Source organism: Lithobates pipiens, unplaced genomic scaffold, assembly GCF_037356315.1.
Source record: "Lithobates pipiens isolate NorthernLeopardFrog02 unplaced genomic scaffold, aLitPip1_a1.2 Scaffold_18, whole genome shotgun sequence".
NCBI classification, from domain to species: Eukaryota; Metazoa; Chordata; class Amphibia; order Anura; family Ranidae; genus Lithobates; species Lithobates pipiens.
In genome coordinates, this window is record NW_027507758.1 from 493,016,458 (window position 1) to 493,032,357 (window position 15,900).

At 40.0% G+C, this 15,900-nt stretch overlaps 1 protein-coding gene across 3 annotated transcripts in view; it reads left to right on the forward strand.

Annotated features, from left to right (window-relative positions):
- The window catches only part of LOC143988774 (thyroglobulin-like), a 308,918-nt gene that overhangs the window by 184,565 nt on the left and 108,453 nt on the right, over positions 1-15,900 (forward strand). Inside the window, exons 24-26 of one of the 3 annotated variants that reach the window (XM_077488623.1) lie at positions 3,113-3,180; positions 3,666-3,757; positions 8,899-9,410. The exons of 1 other annotated variant lie outside the window; for it this stretch is intronic. In XM_077488623.1, the coding sequence (XP_077344749.1) occupies positions 3,113-3,180; positions 3,666-3,755 (158 nt within the window). In that variant the 3' untranslated portion in view covers positions 3,756-3,757; positions 8,899-9,410. Of the gene's footprint in view, positions 1-3,112; positions 3,181-3,665; positions 3,759-8,898; positions 9,411-15,900 lie in introns of those variants that run through there. One more of the 3 variants, XM_077488624.1, reaches the window with a different exon arrangement.

Here is a 15,900-nt window from a genome sequence, read left to right on the forward strand (position 1 = left end):
CTGCAGAGATATTTGCAGTTTGGGCAAATGGCAAGTTGGATACAAATGATTGCAAATTTGTGATTGAGGAAGACTTTCCACCAACTAAAAGAATACAACAAAAGAAAAGAATGGCTGGTGAGCTTGCAGTAGACGAACCAATCTTGTTGGCAAGTGATCAGTTCAGGGTGGAGGTGTACAATGTGACCTTAGACAAGATTATTAATAGTCTGCGGAGCCGATTTACAAAACGGTGTCAGCTATTTGCAGATTTGGCATGTTTGGATTTGAAGATAAAACTTTAGAAGATAGTTTGCACATTGCAACCTCCTAAAAGTAAATGAGCATTTTTTTTAAATTTACTGTTAAAGTCGTTTACTTGTTTTTAAAGCACTTTTTTTGAGTAATGTTTGAACATTATCTTTTGAAAACTGTTGAGTTGCTTGCCATTATATTGATACATCTGAAAGGTTTTTTAATTTCTAAACTTGGACTGGAAAGCAAGTTAACAATATGTTTTCAAGGTATTCCGACTTGTCAAAATTCTAAAAGTTTTAGCACATTTGGTACTGTTACAGAATTAACAGCAACAGATTTGCACTTTTTATTATCTCAAACGGTTTATTGTAACTGTTACAATATTTAACTACTGTTTTTTATGTGTAGTATTTATCTACTAATATTTTGTGTCTTTGTGAGTAATTTATTTATGTTACATTAATAAAGTTTTGAAAATGTTTATGTCTTCCATACTTTGAAGTAACGTTCTTTGATTATTCTGTATTCTGGCAATATATATCACCATAGCAATAAGTGTAATGTTCTTAATGATTGCTCCACTTTTACCACTCTTAACTGTAATTTGCTATATATATATATATATATATATATATATATATATATATATATATATATATATATATATATAAAGCCCTATGTGCTTTTATATATGTCTTATCTATATATAATACACTCTTCAAATGTGCTTTAAAATGCATGGTTTTCCCTTTTATGAACAAGAAAATAATGGCGTTATGCTGTTGGACTGGTAAAATAATGCTATGGGGCTGGTATGAAATTATTTCCAGGGCTGATTTTCGTTCCCTGTCTTGCCCTGCAGCCACCCCTCTTTTCGAGGTTTGACTTACCCCCTCATAAAAAGAAATTGGTTATGAATTAAACTATAAATATTAAAAATATTAATGCATATCTAAACAATTTACATACCAATCCTGGTTGGAACTTAGACGAACATAGCTTTTTATACTATGTGTGTGAATAAATTTAGTGATTGGAGATATTTTATTCTTATTATTTCTATTCATGATGTATAGTGCATATAGTGTCCTGTTTAAAGCTTATTCTTGTATTGGATACCAACATGCTGTTAAAGCAGTACTAACACAGGAACAAAAATGTATTATTACCGTATATACTCGAGTATAAGCCGAGATTTTCAGCCTCTTTTTTGAGGCTGAAAGTGCCCCCCTCGGCTTATACTCGAGTCATCGCTGTCTGTCTGCCCGATCAGCGTGTCGAGCAGACAGACAGCGGCCATTCTAGGATTCAAAGGCCGCGCCTCCGTCTCCGCCTTCGCCTGTGATAGGCGGAACACTGAATTTCCCAGCAGTCTGTGTTCCGCCTATCACGGACGTCCTCTCATCCTCGTCCGTAGTATGAGGATGAGCGGACGTCCATGATAGGCGGACCACTGACTGCTGGGAAATTGAGTGTTCCGCCTATCACGGACATCCGATAGGCGGAACACTCAATTTCCCAGCAGTCAGTGGGAAATTGAGTGTTCCGCCTATCACCGACGGAGGCGCGGCTTTTGAATCCTAGAATGGCCACCGACGAAGAGCTGCGGGACGGGCCGGGACGCAGGCCGGGACGGGACGCAGGCCGGGACGCAGGCCGGGACGGGACGCAGGCCGGGACGGGACGCAGGCCGGGACGGGACGCAGGCCGGGACGGGACGCAGGCCGGGACGGACACAGGCTGGACGGACACAGGCTGGACGGACACAGGCAGGCTGGACACAGGTAGGCTGCACGGACACACACACACACACACACACACACACACACACACACACACGGATGCATGCACACACAGGGATGGATGGACACACACGGATGCATGGACACACACACACACACACACACGGATGCATGCACACACACAGGGATGGATGGACACACACACACACGGATGCATGGACACACACACACACGGATGCATGGACACACACACACACACACACGGATGCATGGACACACACACACACGGATGCATGGACACACACAGGGATGGACGACACACAGGGATGGACAGGCATGTCTCACCCTCGGCTTATACACGAGTCAATAATTTTTTCCAGTTTTTTGGGGGTAAATTGGGGACCTCGGCTTATATTCGGGTCGGCCTATACTCGAGTATATACGGTATTTATTTTTCAGTTTACCAATTCATAGAAGTGGTGGCTGCATTCGTTTTCTTTTTTAGACTTTTGTTCCTCTAATTTGCATTGTTGATCCTGCTAGTAAGGCTAGTAATTTTCAGCTTCCATTATCAGAACAAACTGTCCAGCAAAAGTGACAGAGGGTTGAAATAAACCGTTGAACTCTGAAACAGATACTTACAATAGTCAGCTTTTATTAATTTATGTCAATCACAGCTAGTGGGAATGGAGCGGGGGGGGGGGGGGACTGAGCCTTGTCCTGTGTATCTTATGGACTCACAGAGTGGGGCTCGGAAGCAAGCACGCATGAGTGCCCCAATAGCAAGCCGGGGTATTTGGGGAAGGGGCCTGGAGCGCCAGCGGGAGACCCAAGAAGAGCAGGATCGGGGCAGTTCTGGGCAAAACTGTAGCACAGAGCAGATAAGTGTAAAATATTTATTTGAAAAAAATTACCTTTAATATCACTTTAAGTAGTATGCAAAAGATCTTAGACCTCAGATGCAGCGTGGTTATCCTCTAAACTGCATACAAAAAGTGACAATTCAATTTTGAATGACTTGTATGAACAGAGGGTTTGTTCAGAGAAATATATAAATATATTTATGCAGAAAAGACAACAAGTGCTATAGAGAATTGTGTTTAATATGCATTTTTTTTAATGATATCCAACAGGTGCAGTGGTGACCAGAAAAATCGGTGACAAGACTGAGGACATCAATAACTTTCTCATGGAGGCTCAGGTAAAAGTATGGTTCTTATACTGACCTATACAGGCCTTTATCCCTCATTCACACAGGTCGTATGAATCTGTGCCCATGTGAGGTCTGTTTTTACCCACATGGGGATGCATAGGTGTTCCTGGGTGCATTCAAGGGCTGTGCACCCACGCCAATGTCACATTGGGAGAAGTGGCCATGTCTGTGCAGCCACTGCGTCCCAATTGACAGCAATGAGGCTGACTTTCACAGGGATGCACATAACACCTGTGCATCCTCATGTGGGTAAACACAGCCTTCACACGGGTATGGATTGATACTCCTCATGTGAATGAGGCCTTATTAAAAGCAGCACTGCTAGATTATTCTATTAGTGGTTAAAACTTCTAGTGAAGTACTGCTAATATCATTCTGTTAAAATTGCTGGCACCTGTGTTACCAAGAATAATGAAAATTATTATATCTTCTTCATACACATTTCTGAATTTGTTTCCCTTTGTTGATTATAGAAAAAGCAATGCAAATTGTTCAGTTCTGCACATGGGAAAGATTTGATGTTTGATGACTCTACCATACAATTAGCTCTTCTCTCTCATTGAAGGTATGTGGGGCGAAGTTGAATTGCTCAATTCACAAGTTGTTTACATATTTGCCCACGTTATAGAGAGCATTACATCATTCCTATCAGTAACTGACTCCTTAAAATCTGAAGTTCTTCCTACAATCACAAACATACTCTTGGATGAGGTTTGTGTGTAGACAATAAACCCATTCAATGTCAGGACAAGATGCTCTACTATGACATAAGGATTTATAGTAACATTTTGCTGACTATATTTTCTTTATATACTGTATATTATGTAATACTGGCAGGCAGGATTGTGAATAATGTATATGTGTCACCTAGGAATCTCACATACACATGATGAGCAGCATGTATGGCTGATATGGAGAAAAAAACATTGTTTTCTCAGAATCTTAAAATGTTTTGTCTATTGTCCTGGAACCCAGAGGCATTCTAGAGCTTTGGGTGGATAAAGCCTCCATTCCTAGATCACATCATACCTGGTAGCTAGACCGCATTATTAGTATCAGCTGTTCACAGGCCTTTATATATGTGAGCTGACTGATGCTAAGGGCTCTCTCATTCTCTCTGCTGTGGGAGCCTGCTGCTGGGTGCAAAAGCTTAGTGGTAACACTTAAAGGTACAAGTGCTTCATGTTTGGATTGGGAAGCCCATTGGCGGGTAACCTGTTAGTTACGAACTTACCTGAGCTTAATTAGTAGCTCAGGCAAGTAGATGTTTTGTTTGTTTTAAGCTACAGATTTGTTGCACTAAGCCAGGGGTGCTCAACCTGTGGCTCTCCAGCTGTTGCGGAACTACAAGTCCCATGAGGCATAGCAAGACTCAGACAGCCACAAGCATGACACCCAGAGGCAGAGGCATGATGGGACTTGTAATTATGCAACAGCTGGAGAGCCACAGGTTGAGCACCCCTGCACTAAGCCCTCCTGCATTGAAAACTGAGTTTGCTTGCTGCCTTGCTAAATAAAAGTGCTTGAAAACCCTCTCAGAGTAATCCTGGGTGCCCCTACCTCATGCATGGTTTATAGCCGATAATGCTAGTTGTGCCTAAACCCCTTGCATATCAGTTTTTAGTCGAGGACAACATGTTGGTTGTTATGTTGGTAAATGCTAACCAGAAAAAGGCAAACTGTTTTACCACTCAACAGATGTTACAGCTAACTGTAGCAGATACAGGCCTTGTTAGAGAGGCAGATGGTATTGCAGGGGCTGACTTTTACACCTTGCCAGCTGCTGCAAGACAAGTTACAGAAAATTTCCCTGGAAGATGATGCTGAAGCCATCTTAGCATCTTTGAGAAAGCCACTGAAAGTGAGTAGCTACCCTGGGATCAGTAGACTGACTTTGTTAGCACTGGTTTTTATTATTTTGTTTTTATTTATGTTTTTTTATTTTATGTGTATCATACTGGGAGCCCTTAAAGGCCTACTTTGACTTGCAACCTCAGGCTACCAATAAGTATCCCAAACTCACAGGAGAAATCCTTGCCAATTTTGGGGTTACAATGGCGGTCCAAGCAGCATGTGTTCACATGAGAATATGCCCCTAGCAAGCCTACAAAGCATCAGATGTAAAATGTATTTTCTCAAACCTGCTTAGATTGTAAAGTGAGTAGTCTGCAACCATTAAATTAGAGCCCTTGGAATAAAAGTGGGGGGAAAAAATGTGGTACTTTAGATGAGGCACATATATGTGTATATGCCTCCATCCTTATTCAAGTACAAAAGAGGAGGGAATTTGGGACTTTAAATGAGGCAATTTGACTTGATAAGTGTATTTTGATATAAGTTTATTGGTGTGTTGGCATAATGATTAGATATAAATACATAGCATAGACATAACACATACACAGGTCATTTCATCTATGTATATATATTTATACACTGTATAGCATAGATCGTCATATTAACATCCATATACATACACACATAGGTTAGGCAGCACAATCAGCTTTGCAGTAAACAACAGTTTAGGATAACGTTAGTACCAGATGTGTGGAAGTATGTATGAAAAATAATGAAATTGGTTGGAATAAAATAGTTATATATAGAGATGGGGTCCTTAAAAACCATATAGCTACATTCTAAATTCCCAATGCGTTTCATGTATTTAAACACTTCTTCAGGGATGGTTGTTAAAGAATATCTGCAAGAAACAGAGTATGAGTATATCTAGCTTTAAAACTAAATTTTGTAAGAAGAAACAGGGTCCCCAATCCTAGATACTTACATACAACCAAAGGCAAAAAATATATATGCAGCTGTGTAAGGTGGGAACTGCCAGGGCTTGAAAATGTGTCTGTCCCAGGAGCTGAGGTATTGAAGAGCCCCACAGCAGTCGGATGCAGGCAAAATAACCCCAAACAAAGAAATATCCATCTTCATAATATGGTAAGGTGTGATGGCCAAAAGTAAGTTTGACAGAAGGGTCTGTATTGGATACATAAAATATCCATCAGATGTTATACTTGGTGAAATAAGAGTGAGTAGAAACTGGATACCAAGGTGAGAGATTGAAGAGATGACATGTGCAAACAGGGTTGTGGTTGTAGACCACAACCTGTGTGGGGAGTGGGAGTGATGAGTGCCCATAAGTGAGGATGCTTTAAATAACCCGAACCTCAAACAAGCAATAAGGAAAGATATAAAAAGTGTCAGAAAAATAAATATGTAGAAATCCTGAGATAGTTACCTTAAGTGTTTACCAATAAGCAGATCCTCCTGCAAGATACAATGTCAATGAATGTGCAGTTAAAAAGACTGTGACAGGGAAGGTGCCTTATATACATCCCACCTGCCAATGGGCCCATACCAGTGTCACGCTAGCACTGGAATTGCGGGGAGGGGCCAGCAGACAGTGCGGTAACCACCGCCAGCAGCCACTGCCAAACATTCCCCATAGCATCGGCTGAGAAGGAAAAACACAATATATAACTATTTTATTTCAACCGATTTCATTATTTTTCATACATACTTCCACACATCTGGTACTAATCTTATCCTAAACTGTTGTGTACTGCAAAATTGACTGTGCTGCCTAACCTATGGTTGTATGCATATGGATGTTAATATGATCTATGCTATACAGTGTATAAATATGAAATTATCTGTGTATGAGTTATACTGTATCCTATGCTATTTATATCCAGCCATTATGCCAACACACCAATACATTTATATCAAATTACACTTATGAAGTCAAATTGCCTAGATTAAAGTCTGAAATTCCCTCCTCTTCTGTAATTAAATTAGAGCCCTTGTTGCTAAGATATTAGGCATTACGGATGAACAGGTGTCCTTTGTGGTGCAACATATTACTCTGGAGATCTGCCCTCCAAGCCAGTAACCCTTGAAGACTTTTTCTTTTTTCAAAGAGGGAAACAGGTTAAGGAGGCAAGTGAGACACCCAAGGGTGCCAGATATGAACAACCCCCTAGCCTAAAAAAATACTCTTTTCCTTGAGAGAAACACAAAATACTCTGCTGGCAGTGTCAAGGAATTGAACATGTATCTGCCAATTTCCCAATATTACATGAGCATATATAACCTGGGGAAGTGTATGTCACTATTTGCCAAGCCTGTTCTTACAGCATACTGAGGAACTAAGACTGGAAGGCAGTTATGTTCTATTACAACAGAAGGACATAGGGTAGAGGCACCCTGGGAGCCTCATCGCATTGGTCAACCCTGCAAAGCTTGTCCAAGACCAAATGGAAATACCTTTTATATACAGTTATGCAAAAGACTACCCTACTGTGGTGCTCTAAGTGGAGACATCAAGTGGAACTGTAAATCATGTTGTTGGTGAGGTTGAGAACTAACTACTGTGCACTACTGAGTTGTGATTTTCCACTGTTTTGGGAACTGGGGGGGGGGGGGACCAGTTAACCAGTTTTGAAAATGTTTCTGATGTAAAATTATTTTACTATTATGCCTGAAATACAAAGGGGGATGTTGACACCCCTACGTCAGAAGTACTTGATAACTTCCTAGTAGCAGTTATGGTTGGGAAGTCAGAGGAAACTCCCCAATGCCAGAACAAACAGATATATGAGTGGTTATGTACGGTTGTGGGATCCCAATTTGGCAAAGACAAAAAAAAGGTATATAAAGGTCGTAAACAGGTTACCTCAGAAACCTAGTTGGCCCTGGTATACTACCATTGCGTAGTATACAATAAGTTACTGTAACGTGTAAAGACTTAATGGGAGAAAATTGTTGAGCAGCAAGTGGTTCCCCAGTCTTACACAATGAAGGTGTTGGATCTGGCCAATTCTAATGTGTTGGGTGGTAATTTAGGGTAGAAAAAACAAAAGAACGTATAGAGCAGCAGATTTTCTGGTTTGGAATTAACTAAAGCAGTCAAACTGTATTGCCCTAAGTGTCAATTCGGATTCCCAATTACAGAAGGTCCAGGCACTTTTGGATTCCATTCCTAAGGCCAGGTTAACAATCAGTGCAGTCATAAAATAGCCACATGCAGAGAGGAACTATTCAATAATGGAAAGGGGTGTCTGGTCATAACGTGGGCACTAGATTGATTACAGACCATTCTTCACTACACTGGATGGTTCAGAGCAAAGAGAACAGTGCAAGGGTTACAAGTCCATTTCTGGTTGTGCAAAATTATAAATGTTATGAAGAACAGAGGTCAGGGACTCAGTGTGGAAATGCTGATAAACTGCCATGTATGCAGTGTATGTTGGCAAAATATGCACCTTTCCACAGGTCTTAGCAGAGGGGGAAGGGTATGTGAGGCAGCGGCAAGCAGTGTTGTCGATCAGACTTGATCTGAGTTTATTTTGTAGCTTAAAAGAACAGATTTTTTGTTTATGCCATGGACTTGATTTACACAGTCTCCTGCATTGAAAACTGTGTTTGTTTGCTGCATTGCTGAATAAAAGTACTCATAATATATAGTAATATTGACCTCCATACCCCCAGATCAACCTTCTGCGAATGAATTGCTCATCTACAGTATGCAAGCTTCAGCCATTTAAAATATACTGAAATGTTTACTCGGTCACCTGACCTCTTTCATGCTTCTTGCCTTTTCTCTGTTGCAATGTATTTACCAGTCCAAAACAATAACTATAAATAGTATTTCTACAGATAGGGTGCTTGTATCTAATGATGTGCTGCTATAAACACTTGCAGGAAAACAATAAGCCATTTGCAGCGGAAGAAATAAGAGAACTGTGCACACTGAGCAATCAAATCTCCCAAAATCCGGTCACACCACCCTGGTCTTGGCTCTTCTCCAGTGCAGACCCTTCAAGGAACCAGATGCAGTGTTTATGAATCCCTCTAACTGGTGCTCCCATGGTGGATGCTTCTTCTGCCTACACATCAATCTGCTGTTGATCCCATTGGAATGTTTTTCAGTACTATGGAAGCAGAGGTATTCAAACGAAATCCACAGAAACACAGACAAAGCAAATCTAAGAAGCATTCTGGTGGAAAATGAACCCAAGATAGTGCAAATATGGAGTGATAATCAACAGCTCACCATACTACCTGTTATCACTAATTGTATGCATTACATTGCACTGTTAAAATCACATAGTCAATGGAATGGTGTCCTTACTTATGTGCACATATTCCATCCAAAGCAAAGTGCGCTGATGTACAATAAAAAAAGTGGAAAAAATTAAGTCTGATGATTCCGGTGTAAGAACATGGGGGGTGGATAAACAAATAATACAAGCATTATTAAATAATATCAATATTATTACCCACTCCCACTTGCCACACCCACTAACATGAAAAGCTGGAAGACATACCGAAAGAACCAAGGACAAAAGTCAAACATCCAGCTAGTAAGCACATCCATTATTACCAATCTTCTCAGTCCTCTCTGGCCTTCGGTCAAGGTCCCCACCAAGTATCCCTTCCCTGGCATTATTTTACCAGTTCCCTCCATTCGCTATCATTGAAGAATCTCTGTAAAAATCAAATAAATGGTGTTACGCTACCTTCAAAGATTAAACTAAGCTAAAGTGCCTGGTGCATAGGTGTCTGTTGTAATTAATACAAACTAAATAACAACCCCTAATATAGATATAGCAAATTCTGACTGGACCAAACAGTTAAATAATAATGCAAGGGGGTATGATCCAGAAGTAAATACCCCAAACAAATTATACAGAAACAACAAACAGTCCAATAAGTGAATAAAGTGTACAGTGCTTTAACATAACAACAGAAATAGCAAAGAATAATAAAGTGTCTAGTGCTTAAATATCCATAGACCCATTAGTCCATAATTGCATATATAAAAAACCAAAAACTCCAATAGTGCAATAGTGGAGTGCAACCAGGTTTCTCATAAATAAATAAAATCAAGTACAATAAATAAGAGAGTAAATCATTACTAATACAAACGTGAATCACACAGTGCAAATAAGCAAGTAAACAAAAAACAAGGGCAATTGAGTATTAAAAAAAAAATCACCATTACTTCCTGGCCAGACCTTAGGATGTGACACAGGAAGGAGTTCACCAGCTGATCTCATTAGCACACACCCTATCATAATGCAGGGTGTGTGCTAATGAGATCAGCTGGTGAACTCCTTCCTGTGTCACATCCTAAGGTCTGGCCAGGAAGTAATGGTGATTTTTTTTTAATACAACAAGCTGGAGATCCTTGTGAAAACTATTGAGGTACCAGCACCAGCCGTGGGGGACAGTGTTAACCTGCCAGGAGTGGGGATACAGTTCCTGGATATTTTGCCATTTTGCTGTTCTGCTGTTTATCTTACAGCAGTAAGGTAAGGGGCCACTCCACCTGGTGTGCCGTGAACACTGAAGAGGCACAAGAGCTAAACTCACTGGTTTTGGCACTTTCTATTTGGAGAAGCACTAAATGAGTCACTGGTCACTTTACTCATTGATGTTCGCATAGAGACTCAATTCCCCTTGTTTTTTGTTTACTTGCTTATTTGCACTGTGTGATTCACATTTGTATTAGTAATGATTTACTCTCTAATTTATTGTACTTGATTTAATTTATTTATGAGAAACCTGGTTGCACTCCACTACTGCACTATTGGAGTTTTTGTTTTTTTATATATGCGATTATGGTCTATGGATATTTAAGCACTAGACACTTTATTATTCTTTGGATTTCTGTTGGTATGTTAAAGCACTGGACACTTTATTCACATATTGGATTGTTTGTTGTTTCTGTATAATTTGTTTGGGGTATTTACACTTCTGGATCATACCCCCTTGCACTATTATTTAACTGTTTGGTCCAGTGAGAATTTGCTATATTTTATATTAGGGGTTGTTATTTTGTTATTTAGTTTGTATTAATTACAACAGACACCTATGCACCAGGCACTTTAGCTTATTTTAATCTTTGAAGGTAGCGCAACACTATTTATTTGATTTTTACAAACAATTTTTTGGTGGTAGGGTTTATACCTCTGTCAGTGGTTTGCTGCAACCTGCCCTTAGTGATAGTCTATGTTTTTTTTATGATAGCGCGGGGATACTCCAATTTATTGAAGAATCTCTGATTGGTCCAAACTGTACAATCAAATCATTCTTAATAAAGTGATTGGATGGAACTCAAGTCCTCTTTAAATGAGATGCCTGTCTGATATTCCTATCTCATTAGATCTCTTGTTGCTATTCACTGTCACCATATCTCATGCAAATATACATTTAAGTCTGCCTCCTCCTTAGACTTTTTGATAAACAGTTCTCAAATTAGCATACCAAAGCCCTATTGAGAAAATAGAGATGCAGTGTCTGGAAACTGTCAACCACCATTTTACCAATCCTAAAGTCAAAAACAGAAATCTTATTTACATTGCATAACATATGACTTTAGTCTACTAATGAAGAAAAAAAACAGTACTCTTGGCCCATCTTTCATAATAATACCATAAAAATATGTAAAATTCTTATATGTCCTGCAAATCTATATTTTGCCGGGCAATGCCATTTTTCTTTACAGATCTCCCCCTTGAGGATGAACACATCCTAGATTAGAGAGCCCTCACAATGGTTCCTTTGAAGGCATCTTGATAAAACAATGGATTTGCTCAGTCTCAATAGAGTTTCACCAAGATATGTAAAAAAATGGAAACCGTTAAGCTATGATTATGAAGCACTATAGAGTCCATAATTGCCACATTTAATCTTCAGTCTTCCTGTTATATTTCCTTACATTTTAGGAGTCCTATTAATTGGTGCACACCTAGAAATACAGGAGTTCTGGTTTACTGAGACAGAGGTGCCTTATCTCAAATAATATATCTATATTATACTATCCCCATTATTTAAACCCTTCAGCCACTGGATGAAATCCTTGCCACTCACAAGAAGCGTGTTAAGACACAAGACATAAGACACCTCACATGTCTCCTTCCAGAAGAAATTTCTCAGTCTTTCTTTACTTGGATGACTTTGTGAAGCAGAGAGCTCTTCAGCTGTAAAAGAAAATAAAAAAGTAAAATAAAAATAAAAAACTGCGCTAAAAATATAAATCCCAATAAAGTAGCAATTCTCCTGCGAGATATACACATTAATTGGATAAAGATGGTAAATACTCAAATAAGGGGTGGATCCAGAGTCTAATCTCTGGAGGGGCACTGCCAGAAAATACATTTTTTGCTGGCAATTTATCAGGAAATGGCTGGTGTTGGTGCTTCAATCATCCTGGCACCATGGTTGTTATGGTGTCAGGATGATTGAAGCGCATTATTTCTATTATTACATTGTTATATAAAATGAAATAGTTCAACTCACCACGATGCAGAATCAGTGGGAGCCCTGAGGTTGTCACTTGCCACGTCACCTGCCAGAAGTTGCAGATTATCACTTGCCACCTCACCTGCCAGAAGTTGCAGATTGTCGCATGCCATGTCACCTGCCAGAAGTTGCGGATTGTCACTTGACACGCCCGCCGGCCTGCTGATTGGCCAGCAGCCTGCTCACCTGCCGACTGGCCGGACTGCTCACCCACCAAGCTGCCCACCCGTTCAGTCACCCGCCTGCCATACCGCTCGCTCGCTCACATGCCTGCCAAGCTGTCCGCACACTCACCTGGAACTCGGAGGGGGAATTGCCCTGTTGCCAACACCCCCCCCCCCCGGATCCTCCCTTGACTCAAACATAAATTGTGATAAATTGTACTCATGTAAATAATAAAAAATGATCCCACATATGGATTGCTGGATAGCCAGTGAGTTGATATAATACTGATGTGAACAGTGAACATAGTCCAAATGAAATAGACTGTCCTTCCAAAAGATGTTAACATCCACCACCACAGATAAAAGTGCAACCTCCACCGCAAGAAATGCTCCATTACCAGCTGATGTAGATCTCCTATTACGCAAGGTCATGGTCGCTTGTAGCTAATACCCATTCAAGGCCTTTATCCGATGAAGTGGCTATCCCAATGGCAACTTTCATCAAGTATGTATTCCATAGACCAAGGCACAGCTGTACTCGTGTCAGTGACTTGTCCAGAATTCTCCATGAGTTCCTCCCTCAGAGTATTGTACTCAGATCCCCTTGCTAGGAAAAGGGCATCTGAATACTGTCTGCCACTGCTACAGTATCATAATTTTTCCATTAAATATCACAAACTTTGTCTGTTTCCATGCCTGAGTCTGTCTGAACAGCTGCTACAAAGCCTTTATCTAAATACTCATCATAGATATTACATGTAGCCATGGCTTAAACATATCACCCTTACAGCAGCCTGGGAATCAGTCAAACATTCTGTAAGAAATGTAATCTTGTAATCTCATTGCGTAACTCATTATTGTGATTTGCCAGATGTTTGTTCTCAATGCTAAATGCAGCAACCTGTTCAGCAGGCATTGCACACATAGGTGGTGATGATAATTTATCCCTTAATCACACACTTTTATTATAAATGTGTGGCACGGACTGTGGAGTGAATTATTCTACATTTATCACAATAGAATCTGCATGACTATTTTGGATTTCATGTGGACTGTTTCATATAAAATCTTAGGAACAAAGAACACAGACGAGAGATGGGTTTGCTTTAAGAGCATATTAAATAAGGGCAATAGACAGTGCATCCCAATGGGAAATACATTTAAAAGAGCAAACAAAAGTCCTGGATGGCTTAACTCCAATGTAAAAATGAATATAAAAGCAAAGGAGAAGGCCTTCAAGAAATACAAGGCTGAGTGACCATCATCAGCATTCAGACTTTACAAAGAAAGCAACAAGAAATGTAAGGGTGCAATTAGGGTGGATAAGATAGAACATGAAAGACACACAGTGGAGGAGAACAAAAAAATAAAAAAATACATTTGTTAAGTATATAATTAGTTAAAGAGGGAGGACAGACCTTATTGCCTCATAAAGAATGATGAAGGAAATTTGGTTACTAAGGATGGAGAGATGGCGAAGGTATTGAAATTATTCTTCTCCTCAGTCTTGACGAGGGAATCGGGGGGGCTTTAGTAACCAAAACTGCAGTGTTTATCCTCATGACACATTAGCGCCATCGTGGTTAACAGAGGACAGAATTAGAAATTGACTTGGAAAACTGAAGGTCCTTAGGGAACTCAGTCAAGTAATTGCCAGACCATTGTTCCTAATTTTTACTGACAGTCTACTGACTGGAATGGGACCAGCTGATTGGTGAAAAGCCAATGTAGCACCAATATTTAAAAAAGGGCCAAAATACATCCCTGGGAATTACAGACCAGTTAGCCTAACATCAATAGTGTGCAAGCTTTTGGAGGAGATGATAAGGGACTATATACAAGATTTTAGCAAGAAAATTGTATCATTAGCAGTAATCGGCATTGATTGATGAAGAAACGTTCATGCCAAACCAATCTACTAACCTTCTCTGAGGAGGTGAGCTGCCATCTACATAAGGGAAAGCCTGTAGATGTGGTGTATCCAGATTTTTCAAAAGCATTTGACACAGTTCCCCATAAACGTTTACAGTACAAAGTAAGGTCCATTGACATGGACCATAGGGTGAGTACATGGATTGAAAACTGGCTAAAAGGGCGAGTTCAGAGGGTGGTGATAAATGGGGAGTACTCGGAATAGTCAGGGGTGGGAAGTGGGGTCCCCCAGGGTTCTGTGCTGAGACCAATCCTGTTTAATTTGTTCATAAATGACCTGAAGAATGGGTTAAACAGTTCAATCTCTGTATTTCCGGATAATACTAAGCTAAGCAGGGCTATAACTTCTTGCAAGAAGATCTGAACAAATTAATGGGGTGGGCTACTACATGGCAAACGAGGAATGTGGAAAAATTTAAAATAATGCATTCGGGTGGCAAAAATATGAATGCAATCTACTCACTGGAGGGAGAACCTCTGGGGGAATCTAGGATGGAAAAGGACCTGGGGGTCCTAGTAGATGACAGGCTCAGCAATGGCATGCAAAGCCAAGCTGCTGCTACCAAAGCAAACAGAATATTGACATGCATGAAAAAGGGGATTAACTCAAGAAAAAATTATAATGCTCCCACTCTACAAGACTCTGGTCTGGCCTCACCTGGAGTATGCTGTCCAGTTCTGGGCACCAGTTCTCAGGAACGATGTACTGGAAATGGAGCAAGTACAAAGAAGGGCAAGAAAGCTAATAAAAGGACTGGAGGATGTTAATTATGAAGAAAGGTTACGAGCACTGAACTTTTTCTCTATGGACAAGAGACGCTTGAGAAGGGATATGATTTCAATTTACAATTACCATACTGGTGACCCCCATAATAGGGATAAAACTTTTCCGTGGAAGGGAGTTTAATAAGACACATGGCCACTCAATAAAATTAGAAGAAAAGAGGTTAAACCTTAAACTGTGTAGAGGGTTATTTACCTGTAAGAGCGTCAAGGATGTGGAATTCCCTTCCGCAGGCGGTGGTTTCAGCGGGGAGCATCAATAGTTTCAAAAAACTATTGGATAAGCACCTCAATGACCACAACATACAGGGATATATAATGTAATACTGACATATAATCACACACATAGGTTGGACTTGATGGCTTTGTGTCTTTTTTAAACCTCACCTACTATGTAACTGTGTAACTATATATATATATATACACATATAATTTGCACATATATTTTTATATATACTTGATGTCTATATATGGTACTATTTTACATAGTACCCTTTTTTATGTATGTTATTTGATC